At 46.5% G+C, this 19,427-nt stretch overlaps 1 protein-coding gene across 3 annotated transcripts in view; it reads left to right on the top strand.

Annotated features, from left to right (window-relative positions):
* Positions 1 to 19,427, top strand: part of RNF128 (ring finger protein 128) — a 34,129-nt gene that overhangs the window by 6,384 nt on the left and 8,318 nt on the right. The window contains exons 1-2 of one of the 3 annotated variants that reach the window (XM_027716597.2): positions 568 to 1,084; positions 15,828 to 16,075. In XM_027716597.2, coding sequence (XP_027572398.1) covers positions 679 to 1,084; positions 15,828 to 16,075 — 654 coding nt within the window. In that variant the 5' untranslated portion in view covers positions 568 to 678. Of the gene's footprint in view, positions 1 to 567; positions 1,085 to 3,577; positions 4,038 to 15,827; positions 16,076 to 19,427 lie in introns of those variants that run through there. The other 2 variants (XM_027716596.2, XM_039381732.1) reach the window with 2 other exon arrangements.

The raw sequence follows: 19,427 nt of genomic DNA, 5'->3' as shown, positions 1-19,427 counted from the left end.
GAGGTAGTTTGCTTCTGTGTTCAGTTCAGATGATTCTACATCTTTTGCATTAGTATAAAAGAATAGCACAATCATTCCATTATAAACACCAGAACAAGCTGGACCCAACAGAGTAGATGGCTGAAAGAATGCGAAGGGAGAAATGCAGGGAATGACTTGGTTATCTTTGTCTGTAAGAAGGGTAAATTTTCTAATAATTTCTAATACATCCCCCTCACTTTTGACCTTTGTAACAAGGCCATTTGCATCACAGATTGATCCTGAAGTGAGGACCCTGAGCTTATGTAACTGCATGAAAGGTGACCTGTTGCTCTGCAGTGACACTCGAGTTGCAACAGGAGCGGGGCACCTGAGCACTGTCTTGGGAAGCATCACGGAAGGCAGAGTTTGTGGGGTGAAGGGAGAGAAGGAGGGGGAGAGTGATGTGTGTTGTGCAGAAGGAGCAGGAAGTTTGGGCCGCAGGACATTCCGCCTGCGCCGCTACCCCGCAATCGTTGGGCGTGTCCACAGGGTTCCGGACCTGGCAACGCGTACGCTGAGCTCCCTGACACTTGGAGAGCTCACCTGGGTGGTGTCAGGTTCCCGCTGCAACTCTGCAGCAGGCTGTGCTCCAACAGGGATCACCAGCAGCTGAAAAGACATCTGGACATCTACATTCACTGCTGCTAGGAAGAAGCAATGAAGCAAGTCGAGCAGTTGTGGTTTTTCTGTCTTCTGCTGGATTTTTTAATTTTATTTAACACTACAGAGGCAATGTCTGTGATGGCCTCTGTAGGTTTGTTCTATTTCAACAGCACCAGCAACATAACTGTGTTTGAGCGCTGCGAATGTGGCCTGTATGGCTTCAATTCTCCTCGACTCAGCGCCCAGGGGCTTGTGGGCATTCCAACATCTGAGAATCATCAAGCCTGTGACAAAAATACTGAGTTCACCATCACAAGCGAGCCGTGGATAGCACTGATCGAAAGAGGCAGTTGCAATTTTACTGAAAAAATTCAGGTGGCAACCAGAAAGGGCGCAACAGCAGCCGTGATCTACAATTCACAGGGCAAAGGCAACCACCCCCTCGTGATGTTGCATCCTGGTGAGTAAAAGGATGTGAAGAGCTGAAATGTGGCCATTTCTTTCTCTGCAGTTGGGTTCAGGACAGCACAGCTGGGCTCTGAGGAAACAGAGATGTTTATGGGTGATGGTTGCTCTCCTCCAGAAATGCAATGGGGAAGACAATGTATTATGCAATTTGAGCCTTGACTTGAGTGCTTAGTAAGAAAGACCCTGCTGTTAAGTTCTGAGCATGGTGCAGTGTAGCCAAAGGGTTGAGTCTCTGAAGTTAGTACTGCTTTTCACTTGCAAATTATTTTAGAGAGTGATGTAGAGAAAGCCTTGGTGTCTGCTTTGAAGACACCAGTTTATTTTTCGAGGTTAGTGGACACAAATGAACCTACAAGTGTCTGCAGCATAGGTATGTGCTTTGCAAGCTAGATCTTGCCTTTTTTTTTTCTACATTGTTCTAATTCTGAATAGTGCCTACGCTCAGTCACAAGTTACATTTTCGTATCTTAATTTTGTTTTCAGATGGCTTAAAAACTTGGGATACTTTAGTGCACACCTAGTTTTCCTACTCTGGAGCAAGTCATCTGACCAAGCCCCTTCCATGAAAACACCAGGGCTAAACATCCCTTTGGAGGCATTTGAGGCTGAGCAGGTTGGCTGCTGTTGATTGCATAAAGCTTGGTTATATTTTCAGGGGGTTGTTAAGTTCTTCGCTGCCCCTACATGGAACAGGTTTCAAAACAAAACCACATCTCTCTGACTGCTTATAGATTTACTTCTGATTATAGCTAGAGCTGTTACTTTTGAAATAAGTTTTCTACTTAAATGTGGAATGAGCAAAGGAGAGGTTTGTTTAGGTTAGGACAAAAAGGTTCGCTTAGTAAGCTTTGTGTATTTAGCAGTATTGATCTTGAGCAAATTGCTTCATCTGCTCTTCATTACCTGCTTTGCACGCTGCTATTGCAGTAGCAAAACCAAACCAATCGCCCTGGGCTACTGAGCTTCCAAAACCTGTAGCTGCTGTGCTGGAGGGGGTGGACGCTGGTGGACAGGGTTGATTTTGAAGTGGAGCGGGCTGTTTCCGAAGCCCCACCCCTAGGGAGGCCTTCAAACCTGAGCTGGGTTTGACTGTGTAACGCTCAGTGTGATGCTCTTAGCACAGGGCAAGGGATGGGAAATGGGCAGTGCAGGTGGACAGCAAGTTCCTGGTTATCAACCACATGGATTCAGACTTATCCCAAAGCCTGGTGGAAAAACTAAGCAGTTCAACTAAGGGTTGAACTCTGTGTTTACACTAATTTTGGCAATTGCATAGGCAGCAGCTGATCTTGTGCCATGCAATCACTGCCCAGGAATATTCCTTTCTCAATGATGAGGTCCCACCCAAAGTCCCAGCCCGCACGTAGTGACACGTGGGTGCATGGGGATGTGTTTGAGCAGCTCCCGGGGCTGGGGGCAATTCCTGCAGAGCAGCTGATAGGAACAGAGCCTCTCAGTCAGAAGAGTGGCTCTGTGGAGAAGAGGAGCTTGAAATGTTGTTCTTTCTCCTATTATTTTCCTTTGTTGCCTCAAATTCCCTGGCAGGACTCTACAGCCTGTCACGCTCATGGTTGCAGTGACTGCCAGCACTCTGACCTCACTGCCTGATGTGGGACAACCTGGCAAAAACGTGTATGTGCCAGAGCAAGGGACTGGTGCCTGCAAACTGGCTGCCCTAGAAATAACTGCAAGGCCCTGGAGAAACAGGACTTCTAGTTGCGAGCTCCACAGATCAAATAATAATTAACCACGCAAACACAACTAGTACATAAATAGAAAAAGGGGTTGTTGGCTGAAGTGACAGGTTTATAACATCTGTTGAATGACAGGGGCACCAATGGCCGGTGAGTGAACAGTGCTAACTCAGTACTCCACAAGCCAGCTCCCCGGCAGGACTGACATGGCTCGCTGTGGAATGTTCAGCAAACATGAACTCGGCGGCGGGAAGTGGCTGTTTCTCGGCCGGGCACCACATGCTGGTGCCTCTGTGCCTGTGGGGCGTCAGGGGGTCGCCCGTTCCAGGGGTCCCCACAGCCAGCCCCCGGTGCTCCGTGGGCTGTGGGCACCGGTGCGGGCTGGGTGAGGAGACTGCTGTGCCGGGTGGTGAAGGAGGGGGTGAGTCCCCCTTCCCGAGAGGCACGCGGGGGGTCAGCCATCACCCCGAGAGGCGATGTCAGCAGGAACCATCACTTGTCAGAGGTGACCCGGGTGGGTGACCCTCCGCGACCCCCCGGGAAAAACGTGTTGGTGACGCACTGCCCCGGGAGGGGATCCGGCGAGGGGGACGCCTGGATGCGCACCCCGCTCACCACCGTCGGGGCCGCAGCGCTCGGGGGTCTCCGTTCCGGCGGGGGTCGCGGCGGGGCCGGGGGTTCCCTGCGGGGCCGCGGCGGCGGGCGGTGCGGTGCGGGGGGCGGGCCGCGGCGGGGGCGGCCCCGCTCCTCCCCCGGCAGCCGCGGCGGCGGCTTTAGGCGGCGGCGCGGCCGGGCCGGGCCGTGCGGGGATGCCGTCGGGGGCCGCGCTGCTGGCGCTGGCCGCGCTGCTTTGTGCCGTCCCGCCGCCCGGTCCCCGCGGGGCGGCGGCGGCCGCGGCCTGGACCGCCTGGCTGAACGTGTCGTGGGAGAGCGGCGCGGACCGCAACCGGAGCGGGTGGGAGGCGGGCGAGAGCGGCCTGTACGGGCTGGACTCGCCGCTGCAGTCGGCCGAGGGGCTGCTGGTGCTGCCCGACAGCCCCGACGCCTTCAACGCCTGCAACGCGCTCACCAACTTCAGCGGGGCCCCCCCGCCCGGCGGCGGCTCCCCGGGCTGGCTCGCCCTCATCCAGCGCGGCGGCGGCTGCTCCTTCGCCGACAAGATCCGCCTGGCCGCGGAGCGCGGCGCCGCCGCCGCCGTCATCTACAACTACCGCGGCACCGGCAACGAGGTGCTGCCCATGTCCCACCACGGTGAGCGCCCGGGGCGGGCGGGCTTGGGCAGAGAAGGGTCCCCGCGCTGGGAGCGGTGCGGGAACGGGGCACTGCCCGGGCTCGGCCCCCGCCGCACATCCCAGCGCGGCTCCTCAGTAACAGCCGGGAATGTCCCAGCCTCTCCCGCACCGGGGGAGTTTCTGGCCGGTGCTGTTCCGAGCGCTGTGGCTGCTGTTGGTTTTCCTCTGATTAATGAGTAACCATTCGCGAAAGCTGCGGCGGGGGCTGGGGCTGAGGGCGAGCGGGCTCTCCCCGAGCGCTCTGGCCGGGCCGGGCCCGGGCTGTAGGTGTGCGGGGCTGGCGACGTCTCCACTTGGTTTGGGTTTCTGGCCTGAGCCGGTATCCGCCAGCAGTGGTGGATGCTGAGGTTTTTAAAGCCTGTTAAGTGTGTGGAGTTGATTTGGGCCGTGAAATAGGCTGGGTTTCCATGCTCAGACACCATTTCTCCCTATGCCTCCACTAACCAGCTCAGAAAGAGATGGAGCACGAGACTCTTCTGTAGGTAACTTTTCAGCGGTAAAGTTCCACTTGCAGTGGAAGAAGCTGAACCCCTTTAAAGGTTATTTTGCAGTTTAGAGACACTGATGACAGAGCCCCTCTTCTCTTGCTGTAGAAAGTCTCCTACTTGCCAGAAGTGTTTTGTTTTTTTTCCCTGACCTGCCCGTCTCTCAAATGAAGAATGAGATTTGACTGTGTTTAAGCTAATGTTACCTGCAGCACTAGGCTGAAGGCTGTGTAAATGCCTTCTGGTGACAGCCTGAGCACGGTGAGTGGCTTTGGTGGCTCTGTCCAGCTGTTGGACAGATGCGCACACACCTGCTGGGCATGTTGGAATTCTGTGAAGTGGTGCTGTTTTGGAAAGCCACGTCTTCTGGAGTGAAATAAAACAGTGAAAAAAGAAAACGGTGCGTCTTCAAACTTTGAGTGGTTAAAAAAATAGTTATATCCTTGAAGGACACCTCTTAGAAGGGGTGGAGATGATTTCTGTCTGTTAACTATGAAGGCAAGTGTTCTGGTGAGACAAGGAAACAGTAGCTGCCTCTGGATTTATACTGTGTGCAGTCTTAATGAACTGTAGGACTGTTGGTACTCTGCTTTAAGAATTCAAAACATACAGTCTGGACAGGCCTTTCTGAGGCAGAGCTTTCTTATGTAATCAAATCATCACCTGACAAATGCTATTGAGATCTGGCTATTGCTGGGCGAGTTCCTCCTGCTGAACTGACGGGAGCATCCCTGCCTTGAGCCCTCTTCACTGTGTGCCTGCCTAATCCTGCAGCTCTTGGAGGAGCTCCCTTGGCACTGCTGGCTTGGGTAGGTCACTGCTGAACCTGTTCTTGAGGGGAAGGGCTATGTGCTCCTGCCCTCTCCTCCATCCTGGCTGCTGGGAGACTTAAAGCATCTTAACCTTGCCAGGAGCTGCCTCTTGAAATAAGCCATGTGCTCTCTGCAGGGTCTGCTCCAAGAGGAGCTCCCTCCTTTTCCTGTGCTGTCCTTAAGCTTTCTGCTGAGGCATTTATGTCAGAGTGGCTCTAGCTGTCCTGATTATCCTGTGTGATGGGTTACTGGCTTGAGGGCATGTTGAAACTTCCCAGCTGAACTGCAGACAAATAGGACAGGGACTGCTTGGAGAAGACAGCTTCTGTCAAACCACATATTTAATCTGCGTGACTCCTCCTTGCCATGTCCTAGCACAATTACTGGGCTAAGCTTGTTGCTGCTGTTGCTTGTCCTTGTTTTAGTCCCTCACTTTCTTTCCTGTTCCAGCCTCCCTTCTTCTCTGGGCTTGAGTTCTTCCTCTAGCACCACGTTTGTCTGTGAGTCCCTGTTCTTGCCTCTTCCCACAGCAGTACTCTTCCTTCTGCTTACGGGGCTTTGGTGACATGCTGTGCTTGGGCCAGTCCTGCCTTCTGCTCCTTCTGGGAGCCAGTGCTCTCCAGCCAAACTTGACAAACATTGCAGGCTTTGAACACAGCCCAGCTGAGGTGAAGTGAGCTACAAGTCACCAGCCTCACTGAGTTTGCCAAGTGCGGGATACTGCTTGTGTAATGCTGATGAGATCAGCCTACAGCACTGCACCTCAAACTTAGGGGGTGAGAGCTTGGTCATACTGCCCTTTGCTGAACTGTGCTTTGGGATGGGTCTCCTGGCCTCTGTTGGTGGCACTGGATGCCCCAACTCTTCTGGAGGCAGCGTTGAAGGTGGCCCTGCTCATAAAGAACTGTTTTTGTGCAAGTAGAGCTCCCGCCGTGGCTGTAACGGCTGTAACTGTGCTAACGGTGACTTCACAATCTGAGTTTCCTCATTGGCTTCATTTCTGCTCTAACTGGGGCTATCATATGCCATCAAGTGAAACCAGACAAAGCCAAGCACTTCCTCCAAGCTGAGGCAACGGGAAGTAGTGGGGAGATGTCTTTGCTGGGGCAAAAGCCTCAGAGCTTTGACATGCCTGGGGTAGCATCTCCTCCTGCCAGCAGTGCTGAGGGCAGGAGCTGTCATCTACCTGGCAGAGAAGGAAGAGCTCCTTCTCTGATAAAATATATGGGGCTTTGATAAAATATATGGCACAACATGCTTTTCTTCACAGAACCTTGGTAGCAACAAAACATGAAGTTAGTAAGAGAACCTTATCTGAAAGTGCTGTGTGTGTTTTTCTGGGGCTGTCAAACTTGGCTTTTGAAGCAACTTTATTGTTTAGACTTAAATGGGCCTGTATTTGAAGCAGTGTTTGTCCTACTCATCCTACTTCCAGAGAATTTTTTCTTATCATGTTTGGTCTGATGAATTCCTTATTGCTCCTATCAGTGCTCTGATATAACCTTTTGGTGTGCCAATTTAAAAAAAAAAAAAAAAAAACAAAAAAAAAAAACCAACCCCCCCAGAAATCCCCCAAACACACACACACACAAAAACAACAACAAAGAAACCCCCCAAAACCAAAGAAAACCCCAACTAAACAACAAAAACAACCCAACAAAACAATCCACCCTGACAATAAAAACAACAGAACACAATAAATAGCCAAATCAGATATGATCAAGTCCTGCCTAATCATCTTTAACATGTAGAATGCCAAGAATTTCATGGAGTCCAAAGTAACGTTTACTTTGTGCTTTTATAAGCACAAACCTGTATCAATTAGCAAACTTGAGTTTTAATTGTGGGCAGTTTAAGGAGATGGTACCGCTCTGTGGCAGGCTGAGCAAGGTTTCAAAGTACAGTTCTGTGTACTCATAACTGCACCTCTCTGTAATCTCTATTGACCTTCTGAAAAAGACATTTGATTGGAGAAAACCAGCAACATGTGGGGGGAAAATGTGCAGGGCAAGAGTTGATTTGTTTTAAAGGTGGACCTTGCCTTAAGGTAGAACCAGGCTGTTAGGTGGCTTGGGGGTGTGGTAGTACCCATGGAAAGCATTCTTTGGTGTTCGTTATGTCCCTGCAGCTGGTGGAGAAGGATTCCTTGCAGGTCAGAAAGCAACTGTGAAAATTTTCTTTGGTTTCTTTCTTGTGGTATAACTCTAGACTTGAGAAGCACATCACCTGATCTGAAGAAGGCTTATTCTGGGGGAACACAGCTAAATAATTCTGGCTAGCAGTAAAAGCATGTCTCAGGCTAACAAGATCTGGTTCAAGTGTAAACTTGCATCAGTGGGTGAAAGGGGAAGGAAAGGTTAAATATGTAGCACAGCCACTTAACTTGTTCTGCAGGAATTTCACTGAGGTAAAGGCTTATCTCCATATGCTTAGAGAAAACAGTGTATGGCAAAAGTGTCTAATTGTGCTCTGCTCCAACTTCGTATGAGGTGTGATCTTCAGAAACAAGCTAAAACTTCTTCATGGTATTAAAAGGCTGATGTGAGCTGTAAAATTGTTAAAGATTGAGACAGAATTGTAATCCCAAGGCAGGCTGTGCTGAGGCTTTGTAAACAACTGTAAACATTCTGTAAACAACTAGAGTACCTCTCCTTTGCAGTGTGAGTGAAGAATTGTGCTGAGGACATCTGAGGTGAGGAATGAGCATGCAAGGTCTAATTGATGACACTTGCTCTCTCATGTTACCTGGCCATGGCCAGGTGAGACTCTGCAGATTATTTAGCCCTTCCTACCAGCACTCCTTTTTGAGAAGGACCTTGCATGCATCTGCTGTGCCTCAATGGTATTTGCAGTCCGTAGTGTCTGGAGTTTGTAGCTCTTTGCATCTGAGAATTAACTCTTCCATTTGTATGTGCTGCAAATTTGTCTTTATGTGCTCAGTTTGGTTCTCCTGGCTGCCTGGTTTAGAGTAAATTAATGTCACAGCTGTAGTGGCATTCAGACAACCAGCCCTGGTACGTGGGTCTGGCTGATCTCCCCACCTGCAGGGTAAGGTGGGGTGTGACAGTGTGACAGTGAGTTGGGGCTGCCCACAGCACCAAGGTCTGTGAGCAAGCAGGAGAGGCACTGAGAAGCTGGATAGACTAACTAGTGCTATTGACAACTTCTGATCCCTGCCACTGCTCTTTGTGATATAATTTAGGTACCTCTGTGCCATGGAAAACCGCAGGAAAAGGCATCACCCTTTAGATAGCCTGAAATAGGTCTGTGAAGTGCCCTTGCTCTTTGGGTTTACTGGACTGTTGAAATGTGAAAAGATGAATTAAAATCCTAAGTGACAGCTGTGGTAGCAGAGGCTTCATTGTGTGGGACATCATGTCCTTAAAACAATGACAGTGCTTGTTTGCCTCCAGTCCTGAATGTGCTGGTGAGCGCACAGTGATCAGCTCAGCACTGTTCCCCACTGTATCCAGTGTGAGCTGTCATCTTTCCACAGACAGATGCCTTCTGGCTTACACTGTGCTGACTTACATCATTTTACCATTAGCTTTCTCAAACTCACTTGTTCCCAGTGAGCACGTAGCTGCCACCAGCATGTGGAGAGCAAGGGATATTTAGCGGTGAGCTCAGTCTCATTCAAAGAGGGTGAGCAATGTATTTACTAAATCAAAACTGCTGAAAGCTGTTGAGTAAATTCAGCGAAGAATTTTCATTAGGGAATGTTGCTCTCTGTTTCTCCAGGGGATATTAGATGCTATTTGCTAGATTGAAAGGTGATACTTTACTCTTGCAAGTGCCACTGACCAAAGAGCACGTGAAGAGAGCCATCCTACAGGTCTCATTAATCTCTGTGCCCTTAATAAGTGTTACTGTTTTGGATGCTGTTTTAAATGATGATTTCATGTTATAAATGTTCTAAGATTTAGGGCCTGAGAGCATTTACGTAGGTCTTAAAGGCTCAGAAAGGGGGGGGGGGGAAGAAAAAGGCTGGTAATTGTTGGATTCACTCAACAAATAATAACACTGTCTAAACTAAATAGAGTGCAGGTTTGTTTCCACCTCCAGTATTCCCCTGTGGACCAATGGAAACTCACATCATGTAAAACTACCTTTGGTCTTGATGTGCTCTTTCAGACACTCAGCCTGTTTGGTAAAGTTTCCCCTCACTTCCTAGTGTGGAAATCTTCCTTCTCCACAGTAACATTTGGCCCATCTGGAGGCCATCCTCTCCGAGGAGTCTCCTTAGGCGTTAGTCCCGTTAATAAATGCTGTGTTGGTGAGGAGCATGTGGTGGCATGTTCCTCCAGGCAAAGACCACCGTGGGCATGAACTCTCCAGAGCAGGAGTTCCTTTTCTGCAACACCAGTTATCAGGGAATTTCTCTTCTTCCCTTTCTTCTAATCTCACTGTGCTGTCCTTACTCTTCTAAGGCTCTGCCTCATATTTAAATTTCTGTAATGCTCCTCTCCCCCTTTTTAAAAATTTAGTTTCTTTTTAAGACCTTGCCTTTCATTCCTGAGTATTCCTGCCACCTTTTAACACTTTTTCGTGTGTCTTGCTGTCTTGTTCACCGTATTCATCCGTGACGTGGATGAAGGGACAGCACATGCCCTGAGCAATTTTGCTGATGATACAGAATTGGGATGAGTGGCTGGTACACCAGAAGTCTGTGCTGCTATTCAGTGAGGCCTGGGCAGGCTGGAGAGCTGGGTGGAGAAGGTTCAACACGGGTCCTGCACCTAGGGAGAAATAACCCCAGGCACCAGTACAGTCTGGGGGCTGACCTGCTGGAGAGTGGCTCTGTGGAGAAGGCCCTGGGGGTCCTGGTGGACAACAAACTCTCTATGAGCCACTTGTGCCAAGAAGGCCAAAGGTATCTTGGGGTGCATTAGGAAAAGCACCTGGACTGAGCCCAGGGAAGGGCTATGAAGATGATGAGGGACTGGAGTATTTCTCCTGTGAGGAAAGCTATGGGAGCTGGGCCTGTTCAGCCTGGAGAAGACTGAGGGACCTCATCAATAAAATATGTTTTATTATCAACAAAAAATATGTTAAGAGTGGGTGTCAAGAGGATGGGACCAAAGTCTCTTCAGTGGTGCCCAGTGACAGGACAAGGGGTAACAGGCACAAAGTGAAACACAGAAAGTTCCACCTGAATAGGAGGAAAAACTTTACCATGAGGGTGACAGCACTGGAACAGGCTGCCCAGAGAGGTTGTGGAGTCTCTCTCACTGGAGATATTCAAAAGTTGTCTGGATGTGATCCTGTGCAACCTGTTCTGGGTGAACCTGCTTTAGCAGGGGGGTTGGACTAGATGATTTCCAGAGGTTGTTTCCCACCCCAGCCATTCCATGATTTTGTGTGAATGTTTACCTCTGGGAGCTGAAAGGCTTGTGTGTTGAGGAGGAGGAGATCAGGCATAGTGCCATCTGTCAAGTAAAGCAAGCTGAAAGTAGATTTAATTAAGCCTAGGAGATAGTGTGAGGAAGAAGACAGTTCAATCAAAAAGCTGAGGTCACAAGGGGCTGTTACTTTAAATAACTGCAAAATAGCCTGGAAGTGAACAATTCTTTTATCTTGGTGCCAGGTAATGTTTGGAGTGGAGAACAGGCAGAGCAGGGGAAGGAGAAGGGACAAGCCTATGAACATGTCAGCTTATGCAGGCTTAAGTTGTTCCTGAACTATGAGTTCAGTCACCCTCCCCTCTTGCAAAGGGGAGAGCTTATTGCAGGGCAATAAAGGCGTTTCCTCCGACAGTGTCTGCGATGGAGGATGATTGTGGGGATGGGCACATTCCTGATGAGATTTTGCCTTATGCGTCTGGATGAGAGCAGTCAGCACCCTTTTTTGTCCACAGTGTACCATGGATGAGAGCAGAGCTGGCCTGCAGGCTCTGGTTTCCTAGTGTCTGAGGCCAGGGAGAGCCCTCGTGTCCCTGGAGTGGTGTAGTGCTGAGACATGATGGCTTCTGTGTGCAGTGCTCGCCTGTCACCTCAGGTGAATTACATCACGTCAGTAATTCCAGATCAGTCTGTGTACAATGGTAGTTTATTTTCCTTCCTACTGTAACAGATAACATTAAGCTTGTACAGGCCTGTTCGATAACCACCAGAAATCCCAGTACAGTGAGATAAGCAATATTTAAGATGTCTTTTTCTTTTTTTTTTTTTAAACCTGAAACCGGTATATCAGATACTCCTCTTACATGCCTGAGGAGTCAGGTGTGCTGATCTGGTGGGAAATGCTTGGAGTGTCAACTGACAGTGTCTTTCATGTTAAAGTACAGGAGATGGCTTGATCTCCTAATGCCTTTCTGCTGATGCTGGAGTTGGAGGGGTACCAGGGGAATACCTCTACCTCTTTGACTAAGGCTGAAGACACAGCTAGTGCTGATTTTGTGTGCTGAAAGTACCATATCATGTAGATAAAAGCAAAGATACAGCCATCAAGTTCAGAGTTTGTATTTAATCTCTCGAAAGAGCCTTCAGATATTGATTCTGCTCTGGTTAAGGAGAGCCTGACCTTTCTTTGAGAATTCAAACTCCAAAGTCTGCTTTTTTCTTTTTTTTTTTTTTTTGTATGTGAACATTCAAAATCAGAAGTAATTTCTTCCATTCTGCACTTTCTGAGTGAGTGGCTCACATGGTGGTCAGCTGGGGCTGTTGAAATGGATTGCAGGTTCCACAGGACCAAGGGCTGTGTGGGGGTATTCCTGAGTGAAGTGTTGGGGTGAGCTGCTTTGGTTCTGGGGAGAAACAACACAGCTGTACCACGGCAGAGGCGCAGGTTGCACAGGCACTCTCTGGACAAAGTGAAAGAAACTTAATTTCACTCCACTTAAAGATGTCAGAAAGGGGGGGAAAAATTACAGAATCAAAAATGTTGGAGTTTGTGTATGGCATGCTAACTTTTCCTTGTTCTGAAATAACTTGCCTACTTATCATCTTTTATACCTTCTTTCTTAAAAATGCCCTCAGAATTGTTGCCTTCCTCACATGTTTTCACCAAACAGTGTTGCAGCTTGGTCTGCTCCCAAAGAGGAAAAGGTCCCCTAACAATATTACATCCTGTTCATGGTAAATGGTGATAGAGACGTTATAGGGGTTTGGCTTTTGCTATCCAAGAAAAGAACAGTCTATGGAATTTGCCCAAAGCTACACTGAGGCCTTTAAACCAAAATGAAGGGGTCTTTCATGTCTTAATTGAAGCGGAATTTGCTTGGTTTAAACAAAATGGTTCCAATGCCTAAACAAGCTGAGAAACTACTTTTGAGTGGGGGTAGAGGAGCTGACTTAGGGCTGGCATCCTTGAGTTGTCTTTGGTCAGGGGATTGTTTGGCCCTGAGATCTGAACCTTGCCTTGATGTGCTTTAATGCATGAGCAGATTGTGATTTTATTGCTAGAAGTGACTGCTGTTAAGCATGGATTAGGTTCCATTGCAGTCTGCTGAATATTGTGGGGTGAATGTTCTCCAGGACCTAGAATTTTCTTGGTTCACAATAGATTTATCTGTAGCCCACACAAGATTAGTACTGGATTATAATAATCTCCCTAAATGAATATGAAAAGACAGGTGTTTACTATGCAAAAGTTAATGCTCCCAGCTCTATGCTGCCCTTACACATTACATTTCTCTCCTGAATTGCCAAACCCTCAACATCATGTTTACAGGGAGCAGAAGTGTAATGGTAGAACAAGTGAAGTCTTTGCAGGGCAGTGTTTAATATAGGTATTGATATTGGTATAAATAGATACAAACTCTACTTTGCATTTAAGTCAACCTGATACAGGAAGGTAAAACTTTGATCCCAGTCATGCACTGTCCTTGTGTGCCCAATCTGCTTGTGCCCCAGCTCTTCCCTGCCACAACACACCATTGAGGTTCTTGTGCTTTATCTGTGCTAACCCATTTCCTCCAGATTTTGACCAGCAGGTACCTCCTGCAAAACTCCAAATCTAAAGAGGCAGGCTGTGTATCTCTAAAGACTTGAATAACTTACCCTCTTCAGTTTCACAGGGAATGAGAAAGGAAAGAGGCTGGGAAATGTTTAACTAAACAGGTCTTGCTTCTGTTTAGCAGTGAGCCCATTATTAGCCAAACAGGCAGCAGCTTAATTTCACCTCCTAGTGTCCTTTAAAAACTATTAGAGAAGCTTTACCTGAACCACAAAAGCTGACAACACCTGGATGATGAGCTTGGGTTTCTGTGAGGTTTTTGCCATGCACAACTAACTGACTTTTCTTTTGCTTTGCTGCAGTCTGGGGGGTTAGAAAGCTGACAGTTGAGGGCAGCTGCCGTGCTTGGGACACCTCTGCAGATGTCCCCTCAAATACCTTGTTTCCAGTGTGATGCTCGAGTCTCTGTCCAGGTCCTTGTTTCAAGGCCACGTAACACATTTCAATACCTGTCAGGGTGAGACCCATCCAGCAGCTCAGGGAGTGTTGGGTGGGAGTGATCCTAATGCTTTTATTCTAGAAGCACAGCAGTTGTCCTAAACGTGGTGCTGATGGAAATGGCCACTCTTCTGCCCTTGTTGAGCCAGTGTCAAAGCCACCAGCTGGTGCTTGCATGTGCTTATCTAAAGCAGAGCTGAAATTGCAAGAGAAATCTGTGGGGGTGAAAAGAGTGAGGAGGAATTAAAGCTGTCATCTAAAGACGTCTTTGTGAACTGATCAGCTTGAGACTTAAATGGAAGATGTTTTTTTCTTTAAGGGTAAAACTCATCCACAGCAGATGGCTTAGTAGCTGCAGTGGTTTTGCAGGCTGATGGTGATGTTTCATTAACAGGAGTCCCCACGCCGCGTCTTGTGTTGTGCATAACCACAAGCTATATTTGCTGTGAGACGCGCAGAAGCGAAGGGACATAAGGCAGAACAAGCCTTTTTTGCTTTTTTTGGTAGCCTTTTTATTTTCTCATTGTTATAGCCTGATCTTTCACACTTTCTTCCATGCTTATGAAAGCATGTCTCAGCATCTGACTTGACCCATGCTTAATTCTTTGCTTGCTCCTAACACCTGACTCCGGCTCATTTTCTAACTGATGTATAACCCCTAGTTCATCTTAAAGGACAGTAGTTGCAGGTTGGCTGGTTTTTATTTTTTAAATTACTTTTTCCTCTTTTCTGTGTGATGTCCTCATTAAAGTTTAGTCCCACTAAGGAGGGTTGCTTGCCATGCTGGGTCACAGACATTATGTGAACAAGCTGGAAAACTAATGAGCACTTTCTCCAATGACAGCCTTTGTGATTTAGCACCAATTCTAGTTTTTTGGTATCTGAAAGTTGGGTAAGGTTTCTCTTAGCAGAGGGACAAACAATTGGTCTCCCCATAAAAGTGTTTGGCTGGGAGGTTAGCTAAAAATTGGACTTCTGTAACAGTCTTCTGTTCCTCCACCATGCAATGTCTATTATGAATGTTGTGCAGGTGATGGTTTAATGCAGCAGAACTCCTGATCAGCTGGTTTTCAGATCTATTTTTCTTGTATTTAGTTTAGAGAGATACCAGTGATAATTTACTCATCTCCCTTTCTCCCTTTTTTTTTTGTTTGTTTGCTTGTTTTTTATCCTTACCTCTTAAGAGCTTCTCTGTTACATTGGGACTGTCTGAAGTTCTTGCAAATGGTGTCAAATGTCCTCAAGCCCTTGCATGTCACTAAAAGGAAAGCAGTTTCTTCTGGTCTGTACTTGGGGACTGGAGTTGGTTAAAATTTCTTCCTACCATAAAACTTTTTGTTCCTTTGACTTGTCATGGTGTTCAACTGAGTGAATAAAACCTGTTGTTAAAATCAAGATGGTGCTTGCCATCTTGCCCCCAACTGTTTAAAAGCTGAGCATACCTCCCTCCATATTTGCTTCCCTCTGAATTTGCATTAGAAACTCACAAAAACATTTATAGTTCACAACCAAATTTCACTCAAATCATTTCTCAATTGCTGCTGAGAATACAGAAGCAAAGGCTGATCTATGGCTTTGACTGCTCAACAGTACTGTCAAATTTAGAAAAGAGGTGTTAAGAAGTGGCAGCGGAACAGGAAAGAAGTCGGATCCATTACAGGAAGCAATTCCCACACAGATACTGCAATCCTCCGTGACCTCACTCTGTAGAGGATTTATTTTTGTAGTTTGTGTAGTTCAAAGGCATGTTAAAATGTAAATCACCAAAGTGTTGTGTCTAATAGGACGGTGAGTGTCCTATATATGAGTGAGGAGTGCTATGGAGATGAGTGAATTCTAAACATACTCTAAATATGCTCTAAATATGCAGCTCACAGGTAATTGAATGTACCTTTCAACTGGACAAGCATATGGTGATGACACTTGCTCAATCAGCTCATGGTGAATCTACAAATACCAGTTAGAAACTTCCCAGAGTCTTTACTGTAGCGCTTGAACTGGAACATCTAAGACACTGGTACAACACCTGGTAACTGTGATTCCCCTTCTCCTTTGCAGGTGCTGAAAAGATTGTTGCAATTATGATTGGCAACCTGAAAGGCATGGAGATCCTGCGGCGGATTCAGAGCGGCATGAGAGTGACAATGGTCATCGAAGTGGGGAAGAAGCGCAGCCTCTCCATGAATATCTTCACCATCCTTTTCATCTCCGTGTCGTTTTTCGTTGTTGCAGCAGCAACCTTGGGCTGCTATGTCTCTTACTCTGCTCGGAGACTCATTGTTGCAAGGGCCCAGTCCAGGGAGCAGGTGAGTCAGTGCCATTGATTTTTTTATATCCCCAGGCCTCCGTGGTGTGGATCTTAAGGGCAAAATGCTGGTTAAGCTCCAAAATGACTGAATTTGTTTGTTCCACAGGAAGGCATGTGATCTTTTAAGTACTAAGAGATACATCTTTGAGCAGCTTAAAACTTTCCTAAAGAACAGCAAAAAGTAAACTGTCTGGAGAAAACAGTTGACTGTGTTTAGTTAACTGTGTCTCCTACAAATTTTAGGCCCTGAACTGCAGTGCAGCCCTAATGCTGATGTATTGGAGGCTGTGAGGGAGCTAAACTGCTCTTAGCTGACCCTCACCCTTCCCACATAGCACTGCCCATGTGCCTGCTGTAACAGGAAACATGATGGAAGTGTGTCTGCAAAATGGGGCATGACTTTGGCCACAGGTTGGGAGGCTGCTGCCTGTTGAAAGCTGCTTTCTGACTGAAAGCTTTCTGAGAATTGCAGTAACAGCCTCAAAGAGAAGTTAAAAAAAAGCACTGTTAAAGTGCTCTTTAAACTCATGGAAGTGAGATGCTAATGACCTACGTATCCAAGTAACTTTCTTCTGTCCAATAATATGATCAGCTCATAGGACTAAAGCTCACAGCTTTGTCTTCAAAGTTTAATGCTAAACGAAGCTGGCCAGGAAAAACTGGGTGCCCTACATACTCTTTATTAAATCCAGTTGAAATGTTTCCTCCTTTAAAGGTATTTAACAGTGCAGTTGTGGAAGCCCAGCTTTATTCTGAGCTATCAGGCTTTCAAGAAGCTACAGATGTTATTAATGCCTCAGTGGTAGCTGCTACTGGGAAAATCCAGTCTGCTTGGCTAGCACCTTCACAAACTATTTCAGTCTTGGGCTTCGTGTGCAGAAGGAATTTACAGTAGATTGAAAAATAACATTGATAAATGACATGCCAGTTCCACATGATTTCAGCTGAACTGAAATCAAGGAGCCTTAGGAAGTGCTTTATAAAGTGTAAGAATAGGAGAAAACTTGTCTGCTGTCAGGGGGTGAAAATGTACTATTCTGTCAAAGTGAAACTCATAGACAATCCAGAATTGTTTTCAACTGTTTTTATGCCCTGGTATCTCAGACTGACCTCACAGATAAGCAAAAAGTAACAAGAAAGTGCTTGTTAGTGAAGGTGAACTACTAAAAGGTCGTGCTACAGTGTGCCCTGTTAGCCAGCTGATTGGATTTTTAGTGTAGACCACAGTTTAAGACTTTTAGCTTATTTGGCTCCATGAAGTACTGAATATTAGTCAAACAACTTACCAGCTTGCATGGTACATAGGTGGCTTTCCTGTCATCATTCAGCCCTTTGGAAACTCAGATTGCCTGAATTTCAATCTGTTAGTTGGTGGAGTAAAAGAGTGTGTTTTGTCTTCTTTCTTGCACAGATGCGGAAGGGTTACATGTTCTTTTGGGAAGTGTCTTTAGGGAACAGTCAAGTGTATTGATAATGAAGTGTTACAGATTCTCCCTCTTTTCGAAGTGCACTGAAAATCATGTTGTTTCAGCACTTCAGTGTTGCTCTGACTGCATCCCTTTACTGCTCTTCAAAGTCTCTGTCTGCTTTTTTGACCTTCCCTGTGGGATTATCTTGCTGTTGTGTGAGGAGTCTTTTAAGGGGTCAGTCAGCCACTGGAACCAAAGAAACACTTCTGAATGACTCTCTGGAGTGGTACAATGAGCTAATAGTGATATGTGATAATGATGTGCTGCAGCTTGTGAAGGGTTTCTTTAAAAATTGAGTGACTATTGAGAAGAGCCAGTCACATTGTCTTCTGGTCCAAGCGAGAAGTTTAGTAGCACATATGTCCCTACCACAGTTAGTTAAAACAGAGTGGCTCTTTCCTCATGAGCTACCTGTTTGCAACCTGCTAGTTCCTTCTTGAATGCATCTTTTCTTCTGGGCTTGAAATTTAAGTCCCCACCTCTGCAGTCTCTTGCTGCATCATGTGGTTAGTGAGCAAAGACAAGTGTGGTAGGATGGCTTGCTACCTTTTTAGTCAGCAGAGCACTGACAAATTCAGTTCCTCAATATAGTAACCTTTCTTAATAATGCAAAATGGCCCATGATATTATCAGTGACCTGGTTTCTAATTTCAGCTCAAATCTTTGCTTCCATTGATTTCATAAAGATTAGATGTTGCAGCTGAGAAATTACCTAACTAATGGCTTTGGAGGAGGTGAGTTGCTCAACTTTCCACAATTCAAAACTGTGTCCATGGCAGTGGGGAAGAACTTCCTTAGCTTACAGGAGAAAAGCAGGAGTTCCTGACCTCCTTAGAGCTTTCTTGTCTGCATTGCCATGACCATGCTCGTAGGGTGCCAGGAAGGCACTCTGCCCCCCTTATGCAGAAAGGGCTGGAGGTAAAATCATCAGTGTTGGACTGGGGAAGGCTGAGGACTAAGCGACTGCAAACCTAATTTTCCCAATTAGGTACCTCACTATTTCAACATACCAGAGCCTGGATAGGAGCTGGGACCTGACCTGTTTTGTAATATCTTGATTCTTTTTCCTCAACTTAGCTATTTTTTTTCTAGAGTTGCTGGGTTGGGACTTTCAGACTTCTAACATAATTAACATTTAACATTTGCTTGAAAAACTTGACTTTGCAAAATGCTTTGACATTCCAGGCTCAAGTATCCTGGTAGACTATTCAGTAAAAATCTTCCTCTTGCTTCCTTTCTCCATCCCCTGGAGGAGTGTTCTGCTGTACTTGCCAAAATCAATGTTAAAGGTGACTTTGCCATTGGTGCATTTAATGAAGAGCAATTAAACTGGTGCCTATGCAAAACTTAAAATATTGTTTCAGTAAATTATTAACAATGCAGCCAGTTGGGTCCTGTCTAATATGCTTGGCCTGCCACGAGATGTGTAGATGAGATACCAAATGAGGGAGTACATTCCTAGAAAGTTCAGTTTTCATTTAATAACAAGTAGTGGTGACAGTTCTGGCTATGTATGAGAAGTGCTAATATTGCTGCATTCTTCCTCTGTTGATGTTACCACATGTTGATTTTTACCACATTTGCTGCTCAAACTTCTAGGGGCCTCAGTAAAAAGCAGTACATGGCTGCTCTCTCAAACACTGACAAGGGGAACATCATTCCAAAGTTAACCATAAGTGACATACGGAAACATACATTCATGTCTTCAGCAAAAGCTTCCAAGAAAACTCATCTACTTCTTGTTCCTACAAAAATCTGCCTGAAAATGTGTTTGCATCCTCTACCTTTGGATTCTATCTGTCTCTTCCTTGATAGTTGTTAATAATTATCAGCTATTAAACTCTCAAAAACCTGCACATGGATGCTCTATCTTAGCTCACC

The sequence above is a fragment of the Pipra filicauda genome, unplaced genomic scaffold, assembly GCF_003945595.2.
Source record: "Pipra filicauda isolate LSUMZ 115617 unplaced genomic scaffold, ASM394559v2 scaffold239_size1682155_pilon, whole genome shotgun sequence".
In the NCBI taxonomy this organism is placed as follows: Eukaryota; Metazoa; Chordata; class Aves; order Passeriformes; family Pipridae; genus Pipra; species Pipra filicauda.
The sequence above is the reverse complement of the archived record's forward strand: the minus strand, read 5'-3'. Positions and strand labels throughout refer to the sequence as shown.